This window comes from Sciurus carolinensis, chromosome 2, assembly GCF_902686445.1.
Source record: "Sciurus carolinensis chromosome 2, mSciCar1.2, whole genome shotgun sequence".
In the NCBI taxonomy this organism is placed as follows: Eukaryota; Metazoa; Chordata; class Mammalia; order Rodentia; family Sciuridae; genus Sciurus; species Sciurus carolinensis.
Window position 1 is genome coordinate 29352681 of NC_062214.1, and position 24837 is coordinate 29377517.

The 24837-nt window shown below is 49.1% G+C and overlaps 1 protein-coding gene across 5 annotated transcripts; it reads left to right on the plus strand.

Moving 5' to 3' along the window:
• Positions 1–568: 568 nt before the first annotated feature.
• Positions 569–22549, plus strand: Mavs (mitochondrial antiviral signaling protein). Of its 5 annotated transcripts, none has more exons than XM_047539704.1 (10): positions 603–639; positions 1858–2102; positions 2973–3036; positions 3973–4123; positions 5761–5938; positions 7166–7332; positions 8379–8535; positions 10521–10996; positions 11869–12338; positions 22312–22549. In XM_047539704.1, the coding sequence occupies exons 4-9, from the start codon at positions 4007–4009 to the stop codon at positions 12292–12294; spliced, it is 1521 nt and encodes a 506-aa protein (XP_047395660.1). In that variant the 5' UTR covers positions 603–639; positions 1858–2102; positions 2973–3036; positions 3973–4006; the 3' UTR covers positions 12295–12338; positions 22312–22549. The 5 variants fall into 5 exon arrangements, with proteins under 5 accessions (XP_047395658.1, XP_047395660.1, XP_047395659.1 ...); XM_047539703.1 differs by lacking the exon at positions 22312–22549 and adding an exon at positions 16342–17850; XM_047539700.1 differs by lacking the exon at positions 22312–22549 and having other exon boundaries at positions 11869–17850.
• The last annotated feature ends 2288 nt before the right edge of the window (positions 22550–24837 follow it).

The window sequence follows — 24837 nt, forward strand, 5'->3', positions numbered from 1 at the left end:
ATTGCTGGCCTCTCTCCAAGTGTCCTCTGTCCAAGCAGCCTAAGGGCACCATTTACGAAAAACCCTAAGGGCCCAGACCCTAGGCGGCAACTTGGCATTCCCACCCGGCAGTTTCCCGCCTAGATCCTGCTCCCATGGGCTCAGCGTGCGAGTCGCCGGGCTAGGCACTAGCGTCCCTGTGACCTTTGCTTGTCATCCTACGTTTATTGAACACTAAATGTGCGCCAGGCCCGTGAGGCGCTGGAATGAACCACAGGAAGACCCTCGCCCCCCAGATCATCCGGCTGGAGGAGGGGTTGCTTCACTTGGGAAGGGCGGGGATTGGGTTCCAATTCCGCCAAGGACTCCGAAGTGAACAGTCCTCCCCTGGAAGTGGCTCAAGACAAATAAGGGAAGAAAACAATCTGCTCTTCTGTGCCCCCTGCAGGAAGCTAGGTGCGCCCTTCCGAGCGCTTCCAGGCCTCTTCACCAAGACCAAGGGCCGGCTTCCGCCGCACCAGCACTACGCGGGCCCGCGAAGCCCCGCCCCCCTGCCTAGCCAATGGCCGCACGGGTCTGGCCTCGACCGGCCCCTCCCTGTGGGCTGGGTTCCTTGCTGGAGACTGCAGTCAGCTGGTGGCTGGGTCTTGACTGCCCTAGGTAAGATCGCGTCCCCGGGCGCTGGGTCCTCTGGGCTCTGCATGCATCGATGCCCTTCCGGGAGGTGGGCTGCAGCGGTAGGAGCCAAATGGGTCTCGGAGGCTGCAGGGGCGCGCAGGGGGTTCGGGGGGAGACCCTGCGCGCGGAATGCCGGGAAGAGCAAGTGTCAAGCACACGGGGTTCGAGACACCAAGGGCTCCTCGCGCCACCTCCAGCGCCCAAAGAGGGGGTAGATGGCGCAGGGCATCTGCTCGGGCTCGGGGAAAAGGTGGGGACGGAAGGAGATGGACTGAACTGCTCCCGCGGCCTGCAGGCCCAGGGTGACCCTCAGGCAAGGCTGGGCCCGGGTGCGCCGACCTGTGGCAGTAGCGCTCGAGAGTCGGCTGCCGTCTGCCCCTGGGTCTTGATAGTTTTGCGCGGTGGCATTTGCTCCGAAAGCCTCCCTGCCCTCCGCGGACCTGGCCCCACCCAGGAATCTGATCCGAAGCTGGGAGGCCTGTCCCTCGGGAGGGTGGATGTTTCTTTCCGCGGCGCACTCAGAGGCTCTAGGGCAGTCGGGTCGGAAACTTCGTTCTGGGGTCGGGAACATTCTGCCACCTCCTCCCTTTCTCTGATATCGAAGTGCCAGAGAAAGGATGAACATGAAACCAAGCAAGAACGACGTTTCTTGTATGGATGCTATGAAGCTTCAAAAACATCTTGTAGGACAGTCAGCGACCTGGGAATTGAGGCTGACAATGAGTGCAGCCCTTTCTCAAAAGATTTCCTCTTCTACCAAGAGAAGAGAATAATGTTGCATCCTCTCATGTGCATCTCCCCTGGCCACCCTCTTTCTGCCCCACGGTGACCTTGGCCTCTTTGCAGGAATAGAGGTAGAGAGCTGGCTATGTGGTCCTCACTTCCTGCAGGAGCCTATGGGCCCTGTAAGGTATATGGCCAGTTGCAGTGAGAAAACAGATCTTGGGTTCAAATCTTGTGTGGACCCCTGGCCAGCTGTGTAACTTGGTATCACTTCTTTCCTGGGATTGTCAAGGATCAAGTGAAAAAAAATCTCGGGTTATGCCTATGTATAGTAAGCCCGTGATAAATGTGAACAAACATGGGCTTCCATTCCTTATGGTGAGGCCACATCACCATGTCTCCCCCAACTGTGCTTTAAGGACTGAGACTGCGCTGTGGAAGAGCACCTCACAGGACTCCCTCCTGGTGCTCTCCTAGGTGCCATGGGAAGGCAAAGAGAAGGGGTTCCCTAAACCTCCACAGATTGTCTTTGTGCATTTCCTGAAATCAGAAGACCCCTACCTTCCTGATCTGTGGACCTTCCATCACTAGCAATTGCCCCACCGGGAGTGTGGATCATGGTTGACAAAGCAAGTCATGTAACCTGGGGCTGTGAGGCCACCACATAGGATTGCTGCCTCATGTCCTATGTGGTGAGGGCGTGGCACCTGCAGCAGCTACAGGTACAGTCTATGCTGCAACACTGTCTCTTGGAAGTCTCCTGCACACTGAACACCTACTTGGTCCCCTATCCACTTCCTTCCCTCCCTACAATGCTTTTGGAGTCCAACAGCATCTTAAGTTTCACATGTTCAAAACAGACCTCTGGAGTTCCCTCTTTACCAAGGCTCCCCTCTTGCTCTCCTAGCTTGGTAAATGGCACTTTTCTACTTAGTGCCCAAGGAGTCATGCTTGATCCTCCTCTTTCCTTCACCTCCCTCATCTATAAACACCAGGAATCCCAACTTCCCCTTGCCACCTCTGTGGATATCATGACCATCACGTCTCCCTGCAGGTGGCCTGACTTGTCTCCTTGCTTCCGTTGTGGCCCCTCCACAGTCCGCACAGCCACCAAAGAGACTTTAATATAAATCAAATTCTCTCCTTTCCCTGTTGGAACCTTCTAAGGGAGTTTTCTGTTTCACTCCAAATAAAACCCAAAGTCCTTTCCTACAGGGTGACCCCTACCAACTTCCATGACCTTGATCTTTGCCCCTCCCCGCAGCTTTCTAAACCTCTACCACACTGACCTGCATTCTGTTCTTCAAACATGCCAAGCTCATTCCCATCTTAGGACTTTTGCATTTACCCTCCACCTGAAACACCAATCTTCTCACAGCCGAGAACGGCCCAGCTCAAATGTCTCCATCAGAGGGGCTTCCTGATTACCCCAGTTCAAGGATGTATCTCATTGCTCTGCTTTATTTTCTTTATAATTTGTATTGCTTTCTGGAATTCTCATTTAGGTATTTGTTTACTATCTGTTATCTGTCCCACCCCAATGAATATAAATTGGATGATGGCACAGACCCTGTCTCTCTTATCCCCTGCAGCACTCCCTGATGGGGAGGCAAATAAGAAACAAGCAAACAAACACATCTATAATTGCAAATTGTGGTAAGTGCTACCTAGATAACACTTGCTTGTATTTGGAGCATTTTAAAACTTTTAAGCTTATATGTCTGAATTGAATTATATTGTCAAAACAAGCTCCCTGAGCCATTTTAAGGAAAAGGCTGGTAACTTGCCCTAGGTTACACTGTGGTGTTTAGGGCAGTGAATCAGTCTCCTGCCATAAGAACACATATAGCAAACCTTAGGGGTGAGTCTGCAGGCATGTTTTGAAAGAACCTGGATCCTATAGACCTCTTTCCTTTGCTCTTCCAGTAACTAGAAAGCTCCTTAATTTCTTAGTAACTTATTGTCTTCATCTTTATAGTAAAATGATCCGTGTGTGTGTGTGTGTGTGTGTGTGTGTGTGTGTGTGTGTGTTGGGGGGTGTTAGGTCTTGCTAAGGTGCCCAGTTGGCCTTGAACTTCTGATCCTCCTGCCTAGCCTTCCAAGTTGGGATGGATTATAGGAGCCAGGAGCATGCCACTGAACATGGCATCCTATTGTTATTATGTAGGACTTTTTTTTTTTTTTTTTTTAATTTCAGTATACCCAAAGGAAGCAGTACTTGTAGGTGACTGTCTTGCTATCCTGCTTAAGAATCAGGAGGGAAACCAGTATATCCCCAGTCTCAGCTGCTAGGGGGACATGCAGACTCTCCTCAACACTGACCAACTTGCAGGGCAGAAATGGGTCCTAGATCTTCTGTATCTGATTCTTTCTAATCATCAATTCATTTTTAAGCTAATTATTTGAGAACCTCTGAGACCTAGGCAATACTAACATAGAATAGTTTTAAGAAATAAAAGATAAAAGGGAGGGAAAAAGCAAAAATTCCAAAACATGGAGAAAGAATTCTGATTTGTCCAACCCTGTTGCCACGTGTAATCCCATTTCTTCCAGTCTTTGTACCTCTCCCTCAGTCCACTCTCCCTTCCCCAGGCCACAGCCCTATCTCTTTAGAAGCTGAGCAGCCATGGCCTTTGCTGAAGACGAGACCTATAAGTATATTCGCCTCCATCACAGCAAGTTTTGCTGTGTTAATGTTCTGGAGATTCTGCCTTATCTGCCCTGCCTGACAGCCAGTGACGAGGTGAGCAGGGAAGTGACGACTGGACACTGGGCTGGGGTCAGGCTGTGGAATTCTAAGCTCAGCCCCATGCCAGTTTTTCACCCAAGCCAGGGCCAACTCCTTTTTCTCAGATCCACTGTGTCCTGCTTCTTGTCTTCTCTGCTTTTTAACTTTTAGGTGAAATGTGGTTCAGGGTGGCTTTTCTAACCTTGCCGAGCTCCCTCTTGTGTTGCTTTTGTGTAGTGTTCAAAAATATGGCACTGACTCTGGTCCCCTCACCCATGATTTTGTAGTTCCTCTTTCCTTCCCTGATTTTTTTTTTTTTTTTTTTTGGTACCAGGAATTGAACCCAGGGGTGCTTAACCACTGAGCCACCCACACCCCCTGCACAGCCATTTTTATTTTCTATTTAGAGACAGGGTCTTGCTAAGTTGCTGAGGCTGGCTTCACACTTGTGATCCTCCTGCCTCAGCCTCCAGCTGCTGGGACTATGGGCATGAGACACTGCCTGGCTCAGTTTTGAGAGTTCACAGGGGCCAGATCTATCTGCCCCATCAGGATTTGCTGCAGACCCCTTGAAGTAACTAGCTAGTGAAATGAATGATTCCCTTCCAATTTTAGCTGCTCCCAAATGGTATCCCTGTGTTCCCAGCAGATGCCTATGGGCTCTTTTGGCACCCAAAAGACTTATGTCCTCAAGTGTCTCAGGAGCATTATTGCTTCCTCTGTGTCCTCCTGTGTAAATACTATTAGAGCACAGGTCTGGGGCATATGGAGGTTTTGTTCCAATTTGTATCAATGAACTTGTGGGCATATCTTGTTACCTAGTTTGTAGTAAATGTTTTCTGTGAGTTTTCATTTCTTCTGTTTGCTTTTGCTTTTTGTTTTTGTACCAGGGATTGGACCCAGGGGCACTTAACCATTGAGCCATATCCCCAGCCCTGTTTTTTGTTTTATTTTGAGAAAGGGCTTTGCTAAGTTACCAAGGCTGGCTTTGAACTTCGATCCTCCTGCCTCAGCCTCCCAAGCCGCTGGAATTACAGGCGTGCACCACCGTGCCCAGCTAGTTTTTTGTTTTAAAGGAATTTGGATCATTATAAAAACTGCAGCTGCTGTCTTCTTTCCAGAGTCTCCCCAGAACCCTCATTTCCCCTATTTGATCCCCCTTCTTCTCGTCTTTGCCTCTTTTCATCTGATTATTGCTACACAAGTTTTCCTTCTGCATCCATTCAAGCCTTTCTCTTTGCTTTGGGGGCTGTCTACACCCAAGACTTTGCCTCAGATTAATTGGGTTTGGATTACTGTCCCACTGCTCTAGGATTAATGCTACTTTGCTTTTGCTAATGCCTCAGTTTCCTCATCAGTAAATAGGGATAATAATAGCATTAAATAAGAATTCATGTAAAACCTTAACAGAGAGCCTAAGACACTGTCCACTGTCGCAGCCCTTTCCTGCTAGCTGCCTTTATTGGTTGCTAACTTCTCTTACTCCATATTTGAACTCTAATCCTGGTCTTGTTCTGGGCTCTGACCCAGTTTCAGATGGCTGACTCCTTCTTGTGGCTTTCTTGCTGCCCCCTCTGCAGTGGCTCCCTTCTGGGTGGGGAAAGAGTTGGGGCCACCTGGCTTGAGCAGGGTGACTGTACTGTGTCTTCCAGGATCGACTGCGGGCCTCCTACTCAAGCCTGGGCAACCAGGACACACTCTGGGAACTCTTCAACCGCCTCCAGCGCCGGACCGGCTGGGTAGATTTCTTCATCAGGGCACTGAAGATCTGTGAGCAGGTTGAGCTCGCTGATGAAGTGGCTCGTGTTTATCAGAGCTCACTGCTTCCTGGTGAGCCTCCTGTCCTAGCTCTGTACCTCCTCCTTTTCTGGTCACCCTGCCCCCATCATCCCTGAGCAGTGTACACACTCGAGTGTAGATCCTGGCTGAGCCACTTACTACCTGTGTCCCTTTGACCTAGTTCCTTAATTCCCCTGAACCTCAGCCTTCTCCTCTGCAGAATGGGGCTAATGGCAAGGTCTGTCACGTAGGGCTGCAATAGACAGCACAGGATGATGCCCGCTGAATATTTAGCTGGGGCTCAGCATCTCCCATGTGCTCAGTTCAGGGGACCTCCTTTCAATTTTGTGGCTGTGGTGTTTGCCTCCTTGTTTCCTCTCCTGTCTCCTCTTCTCTCATCCATCTGTTCACCCACCCCCATCCATTTATTCACCATCCCTCTCTCCACCTCCCTTAAGCTGACCAATAATTCCTTAACTACTCTCAGGTTCCCTTGCCAGCCTGGGTGACCAGAGGGAATTTGGTGGGATGGAGTCAGACACAGAAAGAAAAATTGAATCAGCCTTATTTAAGGTTCAGACTAGAGGCTACCCCTGAGACCCCAATCAGATTTATAACTTTGGAACACCCATCTTCTTCCCTTCTTCCTTCCTTCATCCCTCCCTTCCCTGGGGATTGAATCCAAGAACACTTTACCATTGAGCTACATCCCCAGCCCTTTTCATTTTTTATTTTGAGATAGGGTCTTGCCAAGTTGCTGAGGGCCTTGCTAAATTGTAGAGGCTGGCCTCAAACTTGTGATCCTCCTTTCTCAGCCTCCTGAGTTGTTAGAACTACAGGCATGCATTACCATGCCCCTCCTGGCTTCTTTTCTTTCTCCCCCCGGCCTTCTCCCTTATTTACTCTCTTCATTTGTGGAGATTAATAGTGATCCCCCACCCGATACAAATGGTTGTGGTAGTATCTGGGGCAGGACGTGGCAGGGATCAGTTAGGGGTAACAGTCCTGAGGAGAAAAAAATCCTGGGGACAGAGAAGGAGTGACTGTTGACACAGCCTGTGTGGTCATGAGACTCCCTGCCCAGCTCATATCTTCCTCCTCCCCAGCTCTTCTCTCCCTCCCGCCCACGATGCTGGTCACCTCTGAGGGTGCATCCCACCTTAGGTCAGCGTTTAGAGCCATGGAGGGAGGACTGGAGGCCCTACAGCACCCAGGCCTCACCCATCACGGGGAGAACCCCTGGTTCCTTCCTAATATCACTGTATCTTTGTCCTCCAGGGAACCCGACCCGCTCCCCAGTCCCACAGGCAACACCTGCAGCTCCTGCTAAGGTTCCAGGGCCCTCTGCACCTGCCGTGGCCCACGTCCCCCACAATGGCTACAGAGAAGAGCCAAGCTACCCCAGGCCTGTCCAGGACACACAACCACCGAAGTCCCCAGGAGCGGTAAGTCCTCACAGTTCACCCCATGCTGGTGGTTTTTGTGTTCTTTTCTGCTCACCCCTGCACCCCAGCCTCTTGGAAATCCTCTCCTGACTCCCACAAATCATGCCTGATCTCTGTTAAGAACGCCAGCTCCTTCAGTGAGGACCTGCTTCGCCCAGCTCCCAGACTGCTGAGCAGGCCTGAGGCAGCCCCCAGCACTGTCATCAACCAGCTGGGAGGCCACAGTGGCTGAGGTCTTTGCATTGGTCACACGAGGTGTTGAGCTGGGTGGAAGAACCTGGGGCGTGACCAGGCTGGGGAGTAGCGTGAGGGAAGTGGAGATCTCGGGTGGATGGCGGGGCTGTAGTTATCACAGAAAAGTCAAGTGTGGGGAAAGATGATCAATTATATTGAGGTGTGATGAGTGGGCTGTGGGGGATTAGGAGACACCAAACTGTGGACCTGAAGCCACAGGGCTGTGCAGAAATCCCCTGAAGAAAGTGCTTTGTGCAGTGGAGACCTCCACAGGGCCAGACAGATGAATAGGGAGCCCCATGGGACTGTGCGTGCGTGTGTGTGTGTGTGTGTGTGTGTGTGTTTTAAAGTTCTGAGGACTGAACCCAGGACTTCATGCATACTAGGCAAGTGCTTTACCACCAAGGTATACTCCCAGCCCCTGGTATGTTTTCTTTGAGGTAGATGTAAGATCATCTGTGGACAGAGGACCTGGCAATGACCAGAAGTAAGAAAAGAGCACCTTTAGAAGATGTTCTTAGCTGGGTGCGGTGGCACATGCCTTCCGTACTAGTGACTCAGGATGCTGAGGCGGGTAGGATGCAAGTTTGAGGCCAGCCTCAGCAACTTAGCAAGGCCCTCAGCAACTTAGCAAGACCCTGTCTCAAAATACGAAGTAAAAAGGACTGGGATGTAGTTCAGTGGTAAAGTGTCCTTGGGTTCAATCCCTAGTCCCCTCCCCTCAAAAAAAGGAGATGCCTCAGGAACATCAGCTGTCCTTTGCCAGCTCTTGGGAAAAGCAACTGCTTTATTCCCATTTTTCTCTCTCGTAGAGTTCAGAGCCAGCCGCACAGACACCCAGTTCCAGGGCAGTCCCGAGGAGGCCTGGCGGCTCCTTTGAGCCCTCCTATAACCCAGCAGCCCTCAGCCCTCTGACCTTCGGCAGGCATCAGGAGCAGGATCCAGAGCTGGGTGGTACCCACATAGCAGGTATGCATGGGCTATGGTGTTATAGGGCCTCTTTGACTTCTCAAGTGAAGGTTAGGATTCAAGTTGCCCCTTGGGCTTCCTTGGATGGGAACAAAGTGGGAATAAAGTGCATTTACCCGAGGTACCAAACCAGTTCCTTACTGGGTTTATTAGTTAGTATTTGCTGTGTAACAAACAGTCTAAAAAACATATTGTTATAAGTATCTTAAAATGCAACCACTTATTTAGCATGCGGCTGACTCAGCTAAACAGTTCTTCTGGTCTTGTCTGAATTTCCTCTCCTGAACGCACTGATACATACCCATATTCTGCTTCTTCCTATTGGATGGGGCACCTTTATTCTCTTCCGTGAGGTCTTTTATCCTCTAGCACACAGGCCCTTTCCATGGCAGCTGGGCAGGGCTCTGAGTGAAGAAGAAAAGGCTCTTGAGGCATAGACTCAAAACTGGCACAGTTTCCCTCCTGCCCCACTCTATGGGCCTAAGCAAGTTATAAAGGACAGTCCAAGTTCAAGGAGTGGGAAATCAACTCCATTCTTAGATGGGAGGCCTTGCAAAGGTGTCTACACAGATGTGGATTGCTGAACATTGCTGTGTAGGTGGGGAAGAGAATTAGAGTTATTTCTGTACTTTGCCAAAGGGACCCCATAGGGATTAGCCAAGGCCTAGAGGATGGGGAAAGAGTACAAATCTGGAGTGGCTGTTGGCAGGGGAGCCCTTCAGTACCGCCCTACTCCAAAGGGGTCCCCAGTTCTCAGAAAGTCACTAAAACTACTCATCCCCCAGAGGAAGTATGGTCATCATCAGCCAGGGGCCTGGATCCTACACCAGATCTCAGTGCTCCCCCTCAGGGGTATGTAGTGGACCACCTGACCTGGCATGTCTATCCACTACTTCCTGAACTGTATTACATGTGATACAGGTGCCTGGCCAACCCTCAGAACAACCTAGAACAGCCACAAGCCATAGGATAGTTAAAAGTTAGAAGCCATCTTACGTCTTCCACTCTTGTCACCTCCAAATGGCCCTGAGCACCTGTTGGCACTTTACAGTCATTTTGTCGTGGAATGTCTTTCAGGATATGCTTCTATGGACCATAGGGGCAAAAGGAACTTGATTTCAGTGCATTGATAGGCCCAGGTCCCATGAGCTTCTGTGGTGTTAGTTTTAGGGGAGGGGACATGAGGCATCACTTCTTTTTTTCTTTAATTTGTTCTTTTTAAGATATGCATGACAGTAGAGTGCATTTTGACATATTATACATACACAGAATATAACTTATTCTAATTAGGATCCCATTCTTGTGGTTGTACATGATGTGGAGTTTGAGACATCACTTCTGACCTTTGTCAGCCTTGGGGCCTGGTGTGTGCATCCTCAGAGTTCCATGGAGAATCCTGACGCCACTGCCTTTATGGGCTGTCACCACCCGCTACTCCGTCCTTCCCCCTGGGTCAGGCCCTCTTCCTAGGGTGGCTTTGCCTTCCTCCTGGGAACTGGCCGGCCTCTGGTACCACTTAACTGGTGTGAGGGATTCTGCTTGAGCCATCCTGTTGTCCCTTGCCCTGATCCAGGGTTGCTCCTGCTGGGGGAGGTGGGGGACGGCAGTGAGGGGAGCATCCAGGATTTTACCAGCTGGAGAGAAAAAGGCAGAAACAGGACAGGGAAGTGTTCTTGGTGGGAGAAACAACAGAAATAGAAAGAATAATTTAAAATGATCTTTAAGATCCTGGATATAGTTAGTGGGAAGGACCACATCAGTCTTGTGATAGGACAGACTTGGGGATACAGGTCAAGAACTGAAGGCAGCAGTTGAGTCTTCAGGCCTGAGAGCAATGACCAAAAGGACTATGGAGTCTTCTCCACGCACAGGTGATTGGGAGGCCTGTTGCCGTAGGGATAACATGATCTGAGACACAGGGACCTTTCCCCAGCCCTACCGGTAACGGTCCTTAGGGCTTATGTTTCTACTTTTGCTACCTGCAGGTGCAGTTTCCAGCCCCACGTCAACCCGTGGGCCTGTGTCTCCGACTGTCTCCTTCCAGCCCCTAGCCCGTTCCACCCCCAGGGCAAGCCACTTGCCTGGACCAGCGGTGTCAGCTCCACCTGCTGGTCCCTCCTCCTCCACTGGCTTGGCTTCTGGGGAAGGGACTGGTGACCATACTAAGACTACCATCTGCTCCAGTGATACAGAGGCACCCACTAATTCAACGACTACCAGCTCACTGCCCTCCAAAGTGCCTGCCAACTCAGCACCTGTCAGCTCGGGGCCCTCCAAGTTGCCTACCAGCACCAAGCCCCCCGGTGCAATACCATCTAAAGTGCTCACCAACCCGGCACCATCCAAGTTGCCCATCAACTCAACACGTGCTAGTGGCATGCCATCCAAAGTGCCCACCACTACCATGGTGGCCAGCAAGGTGCCTACCAACACAGTGCCCTCCAGTGGGAGCAAAGCCAAGGTGAGTCCTGGTCCCTCTTAGCAGTGCCTCAAGCCCCTTCCCTCTGGGCCCTGTCCTTGGATCCTTCCCAGTCTCCATCCTATCTCCAGCCTGGGCAAGTCCTTGACTTTTCCTTAAGGCTATGGGGGCAAGCTGGCAACCCGCCTCATCCTCTAGGAGGAATGACTGCCGTGAAAGCCCCTAAGTATGGTTGCCTCAGAGGGTCGGGCATGGGGGGCCACCCTACTGGTCTCATGATTTATCTCACTGGGAGCTCACGGCCCCCAGTTAAGCTTAGCAACATCTCTGCAGTTGAGGAAGTGGTGACGGGTGAAGTGGGCATGGTGGCCCACTTGCCTCCATGCCTTGCCCTTTACCACCAGTATGTCCAGCGTGTCTCTCTGACCAGGTTTTACAAACAGCTATTCCTGGCCAGCCAGCCTGGAGCAGCTGCCCTGACCCAGCAGCCCCCATAGCTGCCTTCTCCAAGGCTTCACATTTAACCCCCCTGTTGCTGTCTGCTTCGAGAAATCAAGTTCCTAAGGCCCCAGGACCCTGTAGCTGCCCTAGGACCCTAAGGCCCCAGCAGCGGGGGCTTGCTGTCAAGGGCTCCCCTGGAGTGAGCTCACAGGAAGACCAGGGAGTGGGGAGAGGGCTGCAGTGGGGCCATCAGGGAAAGGATACTACAAAGCCTCACTGCCTTCTTCTCCCTCTTCCTTCTGCACCACCAATGGACGGGTGTCTAAGAGTTGGTGTCCCGGGAGCCAGGATATGGGGCAGGAACTGAGAAGTTTGGGCTTGGGCAGCTACTCATGCCCTGACCTGGGAACAGGGCCATCCCTTCTCTCTGGCTTATCTCCCATCCCCTTCCAGCACTCTCCTTTCTTTCCCAGGAGACCCCGAGGGCTCCAGCACCCACAGTCACCACTGGAGGCAGCTCTCCCTGGAGGGATAGCAGCTCTGGGAACTTGTGCTCTGGGCCGGAGCTGAGCAAGCCTGGCGTCCTGATATCGAGGGTCGACAGCCAGCCATTCTCCGGCTGTTCCGAAGACCTTGCCATCAGCAGCTCCCTGGACTCGGAGCCCAGCCAAGGCCCAGAGGAGAATGAGTACATGTCCTTTAATATCCATGTGGCTGAGGGTCCCAGTGCTGACCTGGAGGGCAGTCCTGGACCTCGTGAGGCCTCACAGCCCCAGGAGGAGGGGGAGCGGTCAGGCAGAGCGACATCGGGGGTCCTGTGGTGGCTGGGGTCTGCCGCAGCCGGCGCGGTCCTGGCCGTGCTTCTGGTGGTGCTGTACCGGCGGCGCCCACTGCAGTGAAGCCTCCGTTGCCCACTGCACCATGCACCTGCCGCATTCCCACGGTACGCTTTCCCCAGGTTGGCAGGGGCTGGGTCAAGCAGGGGACCTCGGGGACTATGGACCTGGAGGAGGAGTGAGTTGTGAGGACAGCATTTCCATCCTAGCTCTTGCCCTCTGCTTGTCCCTCACCATCCTTGGCTTTCCAGGCTCTAGGTGGCCCCCAGTGCTTCAGATCTACCCACCTGGTAGGCTCCCTATGTGCTCCTAAGAAGGTTCCCTCCACCAGGCTTTGTCCCTGTTTCTCCAAGCCTGCAGATCAGGAGGTGCCCCTCATTCTGCCCAGGTCCCTTGAGGCCCAAAGAGGTACGGTAGGTGGGGATTCCCACAGGACCTCACTCCTACCCCCAGCAGCCCAGCATCCAGACGGTACCAAGGTCTAGCATCCAGGGAGCCAGCTGCTTTGGGTTCCCTGACCCTCTGGTCCTCCTCCATGGCCAGGCCACTCTGGAGGGAGTTCTGGAGGTTCCGGTGAACCCCAGGGAAGCCCAAAGCAGCCACTGGACCTGAGGAAGAACCCTGGAGTCCCTCTCCAGCCCTGTTACCCCTGCCTCCTGGTCTCCATTCTCTTTGGTTTCCTACATGGGTTGGGGAAGGGACTGCCTAGTGGCAGAATTCAAGCCAGGTTTAGATTTCAGCACTTCCCTTTCTGGGCTGTGTGACTTTGGCAGATGTTCAGACTCTCTGGTCTTATTTCCCCACGTGGACAGTGAGTCTCTAGCTCATCCTTCAAGGATGTGGCATACAGGATGTGGCATCCCTCCTGTCTAACCTGGTAGTGCTGAGGGCTTGAGAGTCAGGGTGCACTCTGCAGTGAGGGCAGCCTCGGGCTGCATCCTCCTCATCATCTCACTAGCTCTGTAATCTCAGGCAAGATATTAACCTATGTGTGTCTCACTTTTCTCACCTGTTAAATGGGGTGAAATACACACAAACACACACGCACACACACACATTCTAGTGTTGTTCTGAGGATTAAATTAGTTTATCTATGTAAATCTTCGAATGAATCCTGGCATTTCCTAAGGGCTGGATATGTGTTATTATTGCTAATTAAATGGGCAGTGAGTGCTTGTCTACACTTTAGAGGTAAGCCCAGACCCTGCTGCCTTCCCCTTCCTTATATCTGCCTCTTACTTCATCCAGTGCATTTAAGAGTTGTTGGGGAGGGAGGATAGTGGGAAGGTGTTCTCCCCATCCCCAGTGGCCAGGTGTGTTCTACCACGTCATGGGTGGTAAGATTAGCTGTATTTACACCCTACACACTTTGGGGTGCATTGGGGTATCCTCTTGGGTTCTTTTCAGGTGGCCTTTGCTGGACAAGGGGTAGGCATAGGAGCCTTCTCCATTTCTGGGCTCTGCAAGGGGCAGGAACTAGAGTCCTTGGAGACATTAGTGGTGGGGCTGGTTGTGTTCCACCCACAACCTGTCAGCCTCTAGGCAGCTTTACCCTACACTGCCCCAGGGAACTTCAGCAATCTAAAAACCTCTACTTCTGAATTTCAGCCCCGACTCTCAACCCCACAGCCTGTAACTTGAATCCAGGTGTGGTCTGTACCCAAGCTGTCCACACCACTTCTCATCGATCCCTTGTTCTTAACCAACCACTGTGATTCCCCCACCTTCACCCCCAGGTGCCAGCTAGCCAGTTTGTACACAGGTACTTGTTTTAATGTGCTTCCTTCCCAGGGTATTTTGAAAAAAAAAAAAAAAAAAAAAAAAAAAAGTCTCACTGGGTGTGGTAACCCACACCTGTAACCCCAGTGGCTTGCAAGGCTGAGGCAGGAGGATCGGGGGTTCAAAACCAGAACCAGCCTCAGCTAAAGTGAGGCCCTAAGCAACTCAGTGAGACCCTGTCTCTAAATAAAATACAAAGTAGGACTGAGGATGTGGCTCAGTGGTTGAGTGCCCCTGAGTTCAATCCCAGGTACCCCCCCAAAAAAAATTCAAAAGGGCTGGGGAGGTAGCTCAATAGTGAAGCACCCCTGGGTTCAATCTCCAGCACTCCCCTCCCAAAAGAAAAAGAAAAAAACGTGTCTCAAGAAGGCAACATGTGGTCCCAGAGAGAGTCATTCAACTGGTGGGATTTCTTTTTTCCTTGTCTTTCTTTTTTTCAGTGCCAGGGATTGAACTCAAGGGCACTTAACCACCTAGTCACATCCCCAGCCCCTTTTATTTTTTATTTTGAGACAGGGTCAGGGTCTTGCTAAATTGCTTAGGGCCTACTAAGCTGCTGAAACTGGCTTTGAACTTGAAAGTCACCTGCTTCATCTTCCTGAGCCACTGGGATTATAGGCATGCACCACTGCACCCGGCCAACTGGTGGGATTTCAACCACAGTAACCAGTCACTGTGGGCAATATCTTGGGTCCAGTGTGTAGGAGGTGTCCAGGCCCTCCCAGTACTTTGCAGATTACACCACTCAGAATCCCTGACTTGGCCTGCATTTAACACCATCGCCATCTCAACTAGGATCAACCTGAAGACTTCTCAAATGCCACCTTCAGGCAGAAGCAGGAATTGGCCAGAGTCCAGTCTGAGGAATGCTGTTTTGGGATGTGGTTTCAGCTGCAGGAGGGTTTCCATAGGAGGGAGAGCCAGGAAGGTCACCTTCACAGCCATGGCCCAGACAAGTAGAGGCCAGAACACAAGGAAGGAAGGGAGGGAGGACTTCCACCCGTAGAGGGGCCTGGCCTCCCATACTAGGGGACTTGAGAAAATACCCTTCCCCTTGGGGTCAAGGCTGGGTAATCCTGGAGGGACCAGTGCCCTCCTAAGTGCCTGGGGGCAAATCTACTGGCAGCAGAACCCCTGTCTGCCCTCCCTCCCTGGCTGAAGCATTTCCTGAAAGGCCCAGAACTGTTGTGGCTTCTGTCTCCCAGGGAAGTACCCATGGACTTTGCTTTGACCTAACAAAGCCAGAATAGTGCCACTCCCTCACCTTCTCTTGCTGACCGTCCTCTGGTTTAGGGGACTTCTTAGTCAAGGATGCCCTTTACCCTGCCAGGCCTTGGATTATTAACGCCTTCTTTTAGAAAATATTTTTTATGGGCAGCTTTCTGACACATGCAAAAGTAGAGAGACTAGAATAACAAACCACCATGTGCCCATCTTTAATATCTTGGCTATCTTGTTCATCCCTGCCTGTTGTTCCCTCACTCTCTCCCTCCCTGCCCACCTTCTTTCCTTCCTTCCTTCTATTGTTTTCTTTTTTTCCCTTTGGTACTGGGGGTTGATCCCAGGGACACTTATCACTGAGCTACATCCCCAGTCCTTTTAATTTTTATTTTGAGAGAAGGTCTCACTGAGTTGCTGAGACTGGCCTTGAATTTGCTATCCTCCTGCCTCCACCTCCCAAATCACTGCAATTACAGGCATGTGCCAGTGCACCTGGCTGCCCCCTCATTTGGATATAGGTTCTTTGTATAAGTCAGAGTTGAAGGGTTCAGAAGCCAAGGGACAGACATAGGCTAGTGATACTGCCTGTAGTCTGGGAGGATTTTTTGTGCCTAGGTCATCTGTCTTCTCCCAGGGCAGCATTAGGTAACAATGAAGCATCCACTTTATGGTCTCTTGGCCTCTGTAGGTGACTCCTTGAACCAGTTCGAAGTGCGAACAGCACTGGACCCCACCTTAGGAGGAGGGGGCAGCAAGGGTCCCTCCACTGCCAAGCTCCTTGGAGGTGCCTGCTATTGCTCCTGTCTCCGACAAGTAACAACACATGTACCCCATTGCACAGCCCTTCCAGCAGGCAGAAGTTCTCATATAGGCACGATTCAAACTCCACAGTGTCTTTCTGCTCCTGTCTCCTATGAAGGAAGTCGTTCGGGTCTTGAGGTTCCATGCTTTTCATGGGTGCACTATCATGGCTAAAGGCCAAGCCCCACTTACCCCTAGGAAAGTAGATGCAGGGTCCTTGGTCTGAAGCATCTGTGCTGGGATTGATACCACTCCACAGAGGACAGTCACATGCTCCTTGTGCTCACCTTTCTTATTTTTTCCCTTTAGCCCAGGCCTACGAGGTCTACAGGGGACTCTGGGCGTGGTCACTGTGAGCATTCCTCTCTCGGTTGCTGCTGCTAACAATGGCAATAACAATAAAGTTCGCCACTTACATCTTACTTTCATTGCATGACAGGCCCTGTGCCTCATTTAATCCTCACAAAGACCCTAAGAAAGAGACACCATTAGGGACCCAATTTACAGCTGGATTACAAGAGTGGGAGGGAGGAAGGACCAGAGGGACAGTAATCCCTAGACCCAGAGCTAGATGCTTCTTGTGTCCATGGACCTCAACTGACCTGGTATCTGGAGCAAAGAAAACCATTTAAAGTGAAATCTTTACACCCTCACATCCTTGCCCAGGATGTCAGAATCTGCCACTTAATAGTATAATAACAATCTATAATTAATGTAATCTCAGGGGTGTCCTAATAATATGGTTATAATCATTTTGTGTGTGCGCTCAAAACCCTGAGGATGAGTGAGGTGAGGCAGGCGCCACAAGCCTAGAGTGTTAGTGTTCATGAAGCCAGTTTGATTTAGCAGACATTGTTTAACAGAGTCACTTGTGCCAGGTCCAAGGCCTGTGAGGGTGCCTTCATGTGGTTGGGGAGGTTCACAATGTGTGATACAGACAAATAGACCTCCATGTCATTCTTTCATACAATTTTACAGCAAACATTTTTTACCTCCCGTGTTTAGAGCATTATGATAGGTCTTGATGACAGACTAATAAAGACCTCACTCTAAAAGGTCCCTCCCGCCCGACACTGTCTTCAGCACAATAGTGAACGGTCCAATGGAGTGCCTCTGGAGTGTGGCAGGGGCCAGTGAGGAGGAAGGACAAGTGTTTTGATCTGTTTGACCATGAGAATTATAACTAAATTTGGAGCGGAGCATAAGCCTTACAGCCTATGAGAAATAAGATCAAATGTTCATGAAAATATGAAGCAACTGAAACTCATAAATGTTGGAGGAATGTAAGCTGGTGTTATGGTCTGAATGTATATGTCCCTGCAAAATTCATATGTTGGAACCTAACCCCAAGGTGATGGTATTAGGAGGAGAGACTTTTGGGAGGTAATTAGGTCGTGAGGGCTCCACCCTTACGAATGGGATTCATGCCCCTAAGAGGACCAAGGGAGCTGGGTATGGTGGCGAACATGTGTGATCCCGGCAACTTGGGGAGAATCACAAGTTTGAGGCCAGCCTCAGCAACTTGGTGAGACCCCATTTCAAAATAAAAAATAAAAAGTACTGGGGATATAGCTCAGGGTAGAACACCCAGAGCTGAAAAAAAGAGAGGGTTGGGAGCCTTTAGTTCCTTCCACCATGCGAGGACAGAGAAGTCCATATGAGAAAGCAGCAAGCATATCTTGAAGCCGAGACTGGACCTTCACCAGACACTGAATTTGTTGGTACCTTCATCTTGGACTTCCCAGTCTCCAGAATGGAAATTTCAATGATTTACAAATTACCTAATAAAAGGCATTTTGTAATAGCATCTTGAATGAACTAAGTCAGTTGGTGTTACCTTATTGGAAAACTTGTATTATCTACTAAATGCAGACCTAACATATGACCCAGAAATTCCACTCCTGGGTGTGTTCATAACAGAAACAAGAGCATATGTCCACCAAAACATGTGTGCAAGAATGCTTCTCAGGTGCTTAAGTCCCTTGTGTGGTTTTGCAGATAACCCCTGCACATTCTCCCATATAGTTCAAAACATCTCTAGACTGCTGGGTGCAGTGACACATGCCTATTATCCGAGTGACTTGGGAGGCTGAGGCAGGAAGATTGCAAGTTCAAGGCCAACCTCAGCAATTTAGTGATGTCCTAAGCAACTCTGTGAGACTCTGTCTCAAAAAATAAAAAGGGCTGGGGATGGGGCTCAATGATAAAGCCCCTCTTGGTTCATTCCCCAGTACAAAAAAATAAATATATATATAAAAAAAGTTGGTAACCAGCACATTGTCATATTATCTCCAAAATGGGAACAGCCCAAATGTCTATTCCCAGTAAAATGGATATATAAGTTATGATAAAGTCACACAGAATACTATTATATAAATGAGAATATTGCAACATACAACATGGATGAATCTCCCATACATGATGCTGAGCAGGAGTTAGTATACACCAAAAAACAAATTTTATTTAGCTTAAATTTAAAAAAAAAAAAAAAACTCATTTATGATGTTAAAAGTCAGGAGAAAGATTAACTCTGGTAGGGATGTAGCTGGGAAGGGACATTCTGGGGTGTTGGTCTACCTCCTGATCCGGGTATTGATTTCATGAGTATTTTTAGTTTGTGTCCAGTTCCCTGTTGGAGATGTGAAAATAAAAAAGACCATCCAAATGAGGACAAAAAAGCCATTTAATTAGAGTTTGAGAGGCAGTTAGCTATCATAATTTGCATTTGGCAGGGACTCTAAGGCAGGTGGGGATGTGAAACTGTATTGGGGGGGAGAAAGGGAAGGTTCAGGTGTGCTAGATTGGATGATGTCAGCATGGGGTCTGCAGAGGTGGGCTAACTAGAAGAGTGGCATCTAATCATTGGTTGGGGAGCATATTTGGCTTTTCTGGTTGGTCTTGAGCTATAAGAGCGGGGGTGGGGTGGGGGGTGGGAGTGGGGTGGGGGTGAGGAGGTGGTTGGAGGTTGGGAAGAAGCTTGGTCACTGGCTAAGTTCTCCGCCCCAATCCCATACTGGGAATTGAACCCAGGATCAATTCATACTGAGCTACATCCCCAGTTCTCTTTTTTTTGGGGGGGAGTGGGTACCGGTAATTGAACTCAGGTACTCTCAACCACTGAGCCGCATCCCCAACCCTATTTTGTATTTTATTATTCACTGAGTTGCTTAGCCCCTTGCTTTTGCTGAGACTGGCTTTGAAGTCTTGATCCTCCTGTCTCAGCCTCCCAAGCTGCTGCGATTACAGACGTGTTCCGCCACTGCGCCTGGCTCCCGTTCCTCTTATTTTTTTTATTGTGAAATAGAGTCCATGTTGCTGAGGCTGGTCTTAAACTTGCTTGTGGTCCTTTTGCCTCAGCTCTCTTGCTTGGATTACAAGTGTGTGCCACTGTGCCCTGCTCACTGGCCAAGTTTTGACCATTCTGGGCTAATTGCTGCATAGATGGAAGTTTGGCTTCTGGGGCTTCCCAGGCTGCTCGCTGCAAGAGTTTCATTCACTTCAAAGTTCTGTTATCATATATGGTCAGTCATTTCCATTTTCACGTTCAGTGTCTCAGAAGGAAGAGCGTGGGCTCTGAGGGAGCTGCCGTGCAGGACTGGTGGGAGGCATTTCCACACTTCCTCCAGCTCCCCATCCATCCCTGGGGTCAGAGGTACCCGCCTCTGCAGGGGACCATGGCCAGAGGGTTTTGCTCCCAGCTGTGGTGCAGCTGCTACACCAATCCTTTCTCTTTTTTCTTCCAGGCTTTTTTAAAGTCCAAGCCCTACAGAAAGGCTTCTTTGATTAGATCCCTCTGGTTTTAATAAATGGGCTTCTTAAATTCCCATGGCTCTCCTCAAACTCTGCTTTTATAAATTATGACCTCCTTGCCTACATTTTAAAAACCTAAACCAGACACCCTGGTGACGCTCGCCTGTAATCTCAGTGACTCTGAGGAGGACTGTGCAAGCTCAAGGCCAGGCTCAGCAACTTAGCTAGAGTCTGTCTCAAAATAAAAAGGGCCGAGATGTGGGGATATAGATCACTGGTAGAGTACCCTTGTGTTCAGTCATGAATATTGCAAAACAACAGCAAAAAATCCTATACTGATTATCTTTCTCAGTGATTTTTTTTTTTTTTTTTTTTTTTTTTGGGTACTGAGGATTGAACCTAGAAGTACTTTGTCACTCAGTTACATCACAGCTCTCACTTTTTTTTTTTTTTTTGCTTTTTTTACTTTTTAAAAAAATTTTATTTAGTTGTTGACGGACATAATACCTTTATTTATTTTTATATGGTGATGAGGATTGAACCCAGTGCCTCACACATGCTAGGCAAGCGCTCTACCACTGAGGTGCAACGCCAGCCCAAATTTCACAGGTTTTGATTTGTTTTGTTTTGTTTGGTGGTGCTGGGGATTGAACCCAAGGACTTGTAAACGCAAGGCGGGCACTCTACTAGCTGAGTTATGTCCTCAGTCCACTTTTGTTTTATTTATTTTTATATATATTTTTACATGTTGATGGACCTTTATTTTATTCATTTATTTATATACCATGCTGAGAATTGAACCCAGTGCCTCACACATGCTAGGCAAGTGCTCTACCATTGAGCCACAACTTTTTATTTTTGAGACAGGTTCTCACTAAGTTGTTTAGGGCCTTGCTAGGTTGCTGAGGCTGGCCTTGAACTTGTGATCCTCCTGCCTCAGCCTCCCAAATAACTGTGATTGCAGGCCTGGGCTACTGTACCTGGTTGATTTCTTTCTTTCTTTTTATTTTTTGTGATGCCAGGGGTTGAACCTAGGGTTTGTGCATGTTAGGCAAGTGCTCTTCCCAGTGATGGTGTGTGTGTTACTGGGGAATGAACCCTGGGGTGTTCTACCACTGAGCTGTGAAGGGCACTTCCCTTGTCTACAGCTGTTCCCCCACCCTCCTTCCTGCCATGTGTGTGTGCAGGGAGATGTCTGTGGTAAATTGGAGCTTTTGTCATTTAGAAGTCCAGGCCTCAGCTGGAGGGAAGGCAGGAATGGAAAATGGGGAGAACACAAAAGGAACTCACACCTGGCCCCCACCTGACTAAACTGGCTGTCCCCAGGACAATAGGCCCCAGGGAACTTCCCTACCTGCACTGCTGTCCTCCCTAAATGAGCCTGCCAAAAGTAATCAACTCATCCCATGACCTAGCCCTGCTAAACCCTATAAAACTCAGGCCCTTGCTGTATCCCATGCCATTTTCTCTCCTGAAAATGTGCCACTCCACTGCTTAATAAAAAACATTGCTGGGGCTGGAGTTGTGGCTCAGTGGTAGAGCGCTTGCCTAGCATGTGTGAGGCACTGGGTTCGATTCTCAGCACCACATATAAATAAAAGAATAAAATAAAGATCTATCGACATCTAAAAAAATATTAAAAAAAAAAAAACATTGCTGATCCGAGATCTGTCCCCATTTCCATTATTTTTGCTCTCAAGTTACATCCCCAGCCCTTATTTATTTATATATTTATTTTATTTAGAGATGGGGGTCTCACTAAATTGCCCAAGCTGGCCTCGAACTTTCTATCCTCCTGCCTTAGCCTCCTGGGTTACTAGGATTATAGGCATGCATTACAGGATTACAGTGCCTGGGTGTGATGTTTTTATTCAAAAAACAAAACACTTGTAGGGCGTGGTGGCACATGCCTATAATCCTAGTGGCTCAGGAGGCTGAGGCAGGAGGGTCACAAGTTTGAAACCAGCCTCAGCAACTTAGGGAGGCCCCAATCAACTTAGCGAGACCCTGTCTCAAAATAAAAAAATAAAAAATAAAAAAGGGCTGGGGATTTGGCCCAATGGTTAAGCCCCCCTGGGTTCAATCCCCAGTGCCCCAAGAAAACCAAACAACAAAAAAACACTCCACAACAGTCAGAAAGGAGGGGGAGGGGTGAGAGTAAACTGAGGAGAGAAAGCTGAAGTAGGGGTAGGGAAACTGAAGGGGGAAACCCCGAGTCCTAGTCCTGGATGGGCAACCAGCTCCCTCATCCCTCACCCTGTGGGACCCGCAACCCATGAGATTGGACCAGTTTAACCATCAGACCTTGGGTGTCCTTGGCTAGCAGCACGTGCAAGCTGTAGCAGCTCCCTCAACCTAGGTCTCCTCCCTCCTCATTCCCAGGTGCCATTACCACACCATCTGAATGGCTGATTTCCTAAGCAATCAGATGCAGTCTTCTACTTAATCAGTTCGATTGATTGTATTTAGCATAAGAAAAAAGAAAAATCCTTTCATTATCATATGCAACTGGAAATCACTTTCTTGCAGGAGGTCTGTCCAGAGGAATTGTGGAACAGAGAGACTGGTAATTGCTGAAGGAATTACTTAATCCCCCCCCCCTACTTTCTGTCTTCATGATGTCTTCAGAATTCTGAACTGGAGGACAAGTCCTGCGCAGTTAATCCTGCTGTTATTATCTGTAGAACTTGGAATGCTTTAGCTCTTTTTTCATTTAACCCAGAGTTATGAGGATGTATACTGGCCAATTACCTGCTTATAATGAGGCTGCTGCAATAAATGAAAACACAACTCTCAACCTGGAGGGTTGTTGGGACATCTTCCCGGTTTCCCTCCTGCCTTTCTTCCAGGGTAATGGTGGGGCTGTCTACTCAGAGAAGCTCTCAGCTCTCAGAGGGTGTGGCAGGCTGTCACTTTCTGGGCTGGCTCAGTGGATTCCTTCCTTGTCACTTAGCCCAGGGCGGTTGGTCTTCCCACCACTCCAAATTTTCACCTTACTTATAATCTAGTCTCTAAAAACTATTGGTTTTAATCACACAGGCAATGCATTCATACATGTAAAACAAAAATTCTAAACTGTGTCTAAGAGACACAGGTCAGAGTTTGGACATACACAAGATTCTCTGGGGTACTGTTAAAATACAGGTTCTGATTCATTGGGTTTGGGGTGGGGACTGAGGCCTTACATTTCTAAGGGACCTTTTCTAAAAGATCAGTGACTGAAAATGCTCTTCACTTACTTTCAAGTCTGTTTTCTTTTTAATGACACCTTTCCTTGCCTTTCTTCATGTACTTCTGTGCCATTTTATGGCCCTGACCTAAGCTCATCCTTGGCTTGGGAGTAGGGGCTCTTTCAGAGGTCCTGTCTGTAAGAACCCAGAAACCACTCCAGACATGGGAACTCACATAAGAGGGTTTATTAAGCAGAGTGTCTCCCTGCAGGGTAAGAGAGAAAATGAGAAGAAAAGAGAGAACGCGCGCAAGAGAAAGTGTGAAAAGCGAGGAGAGAGAAAGAGAGTAGGAGAAAGCATGAATGTGAAGAGGAGAGAGAGAAAATGGCGGGGAGCTATCCTTAAGCCGTCAAATTCCGTGGGTTAATGGGAACAATAATGGAGAAGGATACTTGCAAGCTGACTGACGAACCAATAGCTAGCTAGGATGTCCACAGACTGACAAGTAGTTGGGAAGTGGGGAAATGACTGCAGGGGAAAGGGCAGGGGAGCAGCTTTATATTATATTCCCCTGTTTCTGTTTTTATAAGAAGAACTTTTGTTCTCCAGTTCTCTCCCCCCTTATCTCTCCTTCCTGCCTATGTGACCAGTCCTGGTTTTGTAGGTGAGATGTAAAAAGTCCATTCTTCCAGGGGCAGTCTCCAACTTCCAGACTTCTAGAGGCAGATGGCTTTCATGGACTTCATTTCCTCGATTTGACTGATTCCCTATTTCTACTCTAACTGCCTGTCTCCAATTCTGGCTTCATTTCCCCCTCTAGTTTTAGGAACTCCTTACTGCTGTAGGGAAAGGGGGCAATGACCACTCTGGCTTCTTTGAGCTGGAAGGGGATGGCATGGGGCAAGCAGTTTGGAGTTCCCTTTTAGAAATCCGGTCAATCGAGGGGTCAATGGTAGAAGTCTGGTTGGGGAAGAGCAGGTTGTAAAGGCATCTGGGGGTGGGTGCTTCTATGAGAGAAGAACAAAAAGACATGAGTACTGAAATGAGGTTAGTACAAGATAAATGTTGCAGAATCTGGAACATGTCAATGAATATCATGAAGATGACAAAAGTCAATAATCCCTCACCAGGGGGTGGAAGAACTGAGAAGTTGTTCCCATAACAAGGCCTAGCAAAGGCTGGAGAGGACAAGGCCTTTATTTGGGAACTTTAACATTGTCCAGTTTATCAGGAATGCAAACACAACATGTAACTCTTTAATGTCATTGATGTCCCCAGAAAATATAGTTAAGCTACTTTATTGGTATAACCTGTGTTAGTAGAGATCTCTATATTTCTGTTACTAGCAAACATAGATTAAGCCTACCTGTGTCTGTAGGCCTTAAACTGACTAAAAACTTCTGACTCTGGCAGTTTCTCTTGATAGTTATCAGGCACATTTGCCTCAGAATCTCTCTTTTGTAGCTTCCAGTCTTTATTCTAGTGGGCTACATTAAACTATTGTTTTTTTTTAAATGCCCAAGAATGACTATATTTTGGTTTTAACTGTTTTGCTAGGTGTCTAAGATCAAGCTGGTCAAAGTGACCTGTTCCTGTCTGTTAAAGAGTCAGCTGAGTTCCCACAGGGGTCACTCATAGAGAACTTAAGGGCCGCTTCTTAGCTCCATTAGTGTTGTTGGTTAGGCAGGGTCTCCTCGATGAGTTGGCTTCCCTTGGAAGCACCAGGGATGTCTCCCTTTTTCCATGATCCTCCTCTCCAGCAGGTACACTGATTGGCTTTTCATCCTCTAGTGGCCTCATCAATCTCCCTGATTGGGAGGCCATGAGACCCAGAGTCCCAGAGCTCCTTAGAAAAGTCCTCTTGCCCTGGATTCAGGCTGATTGA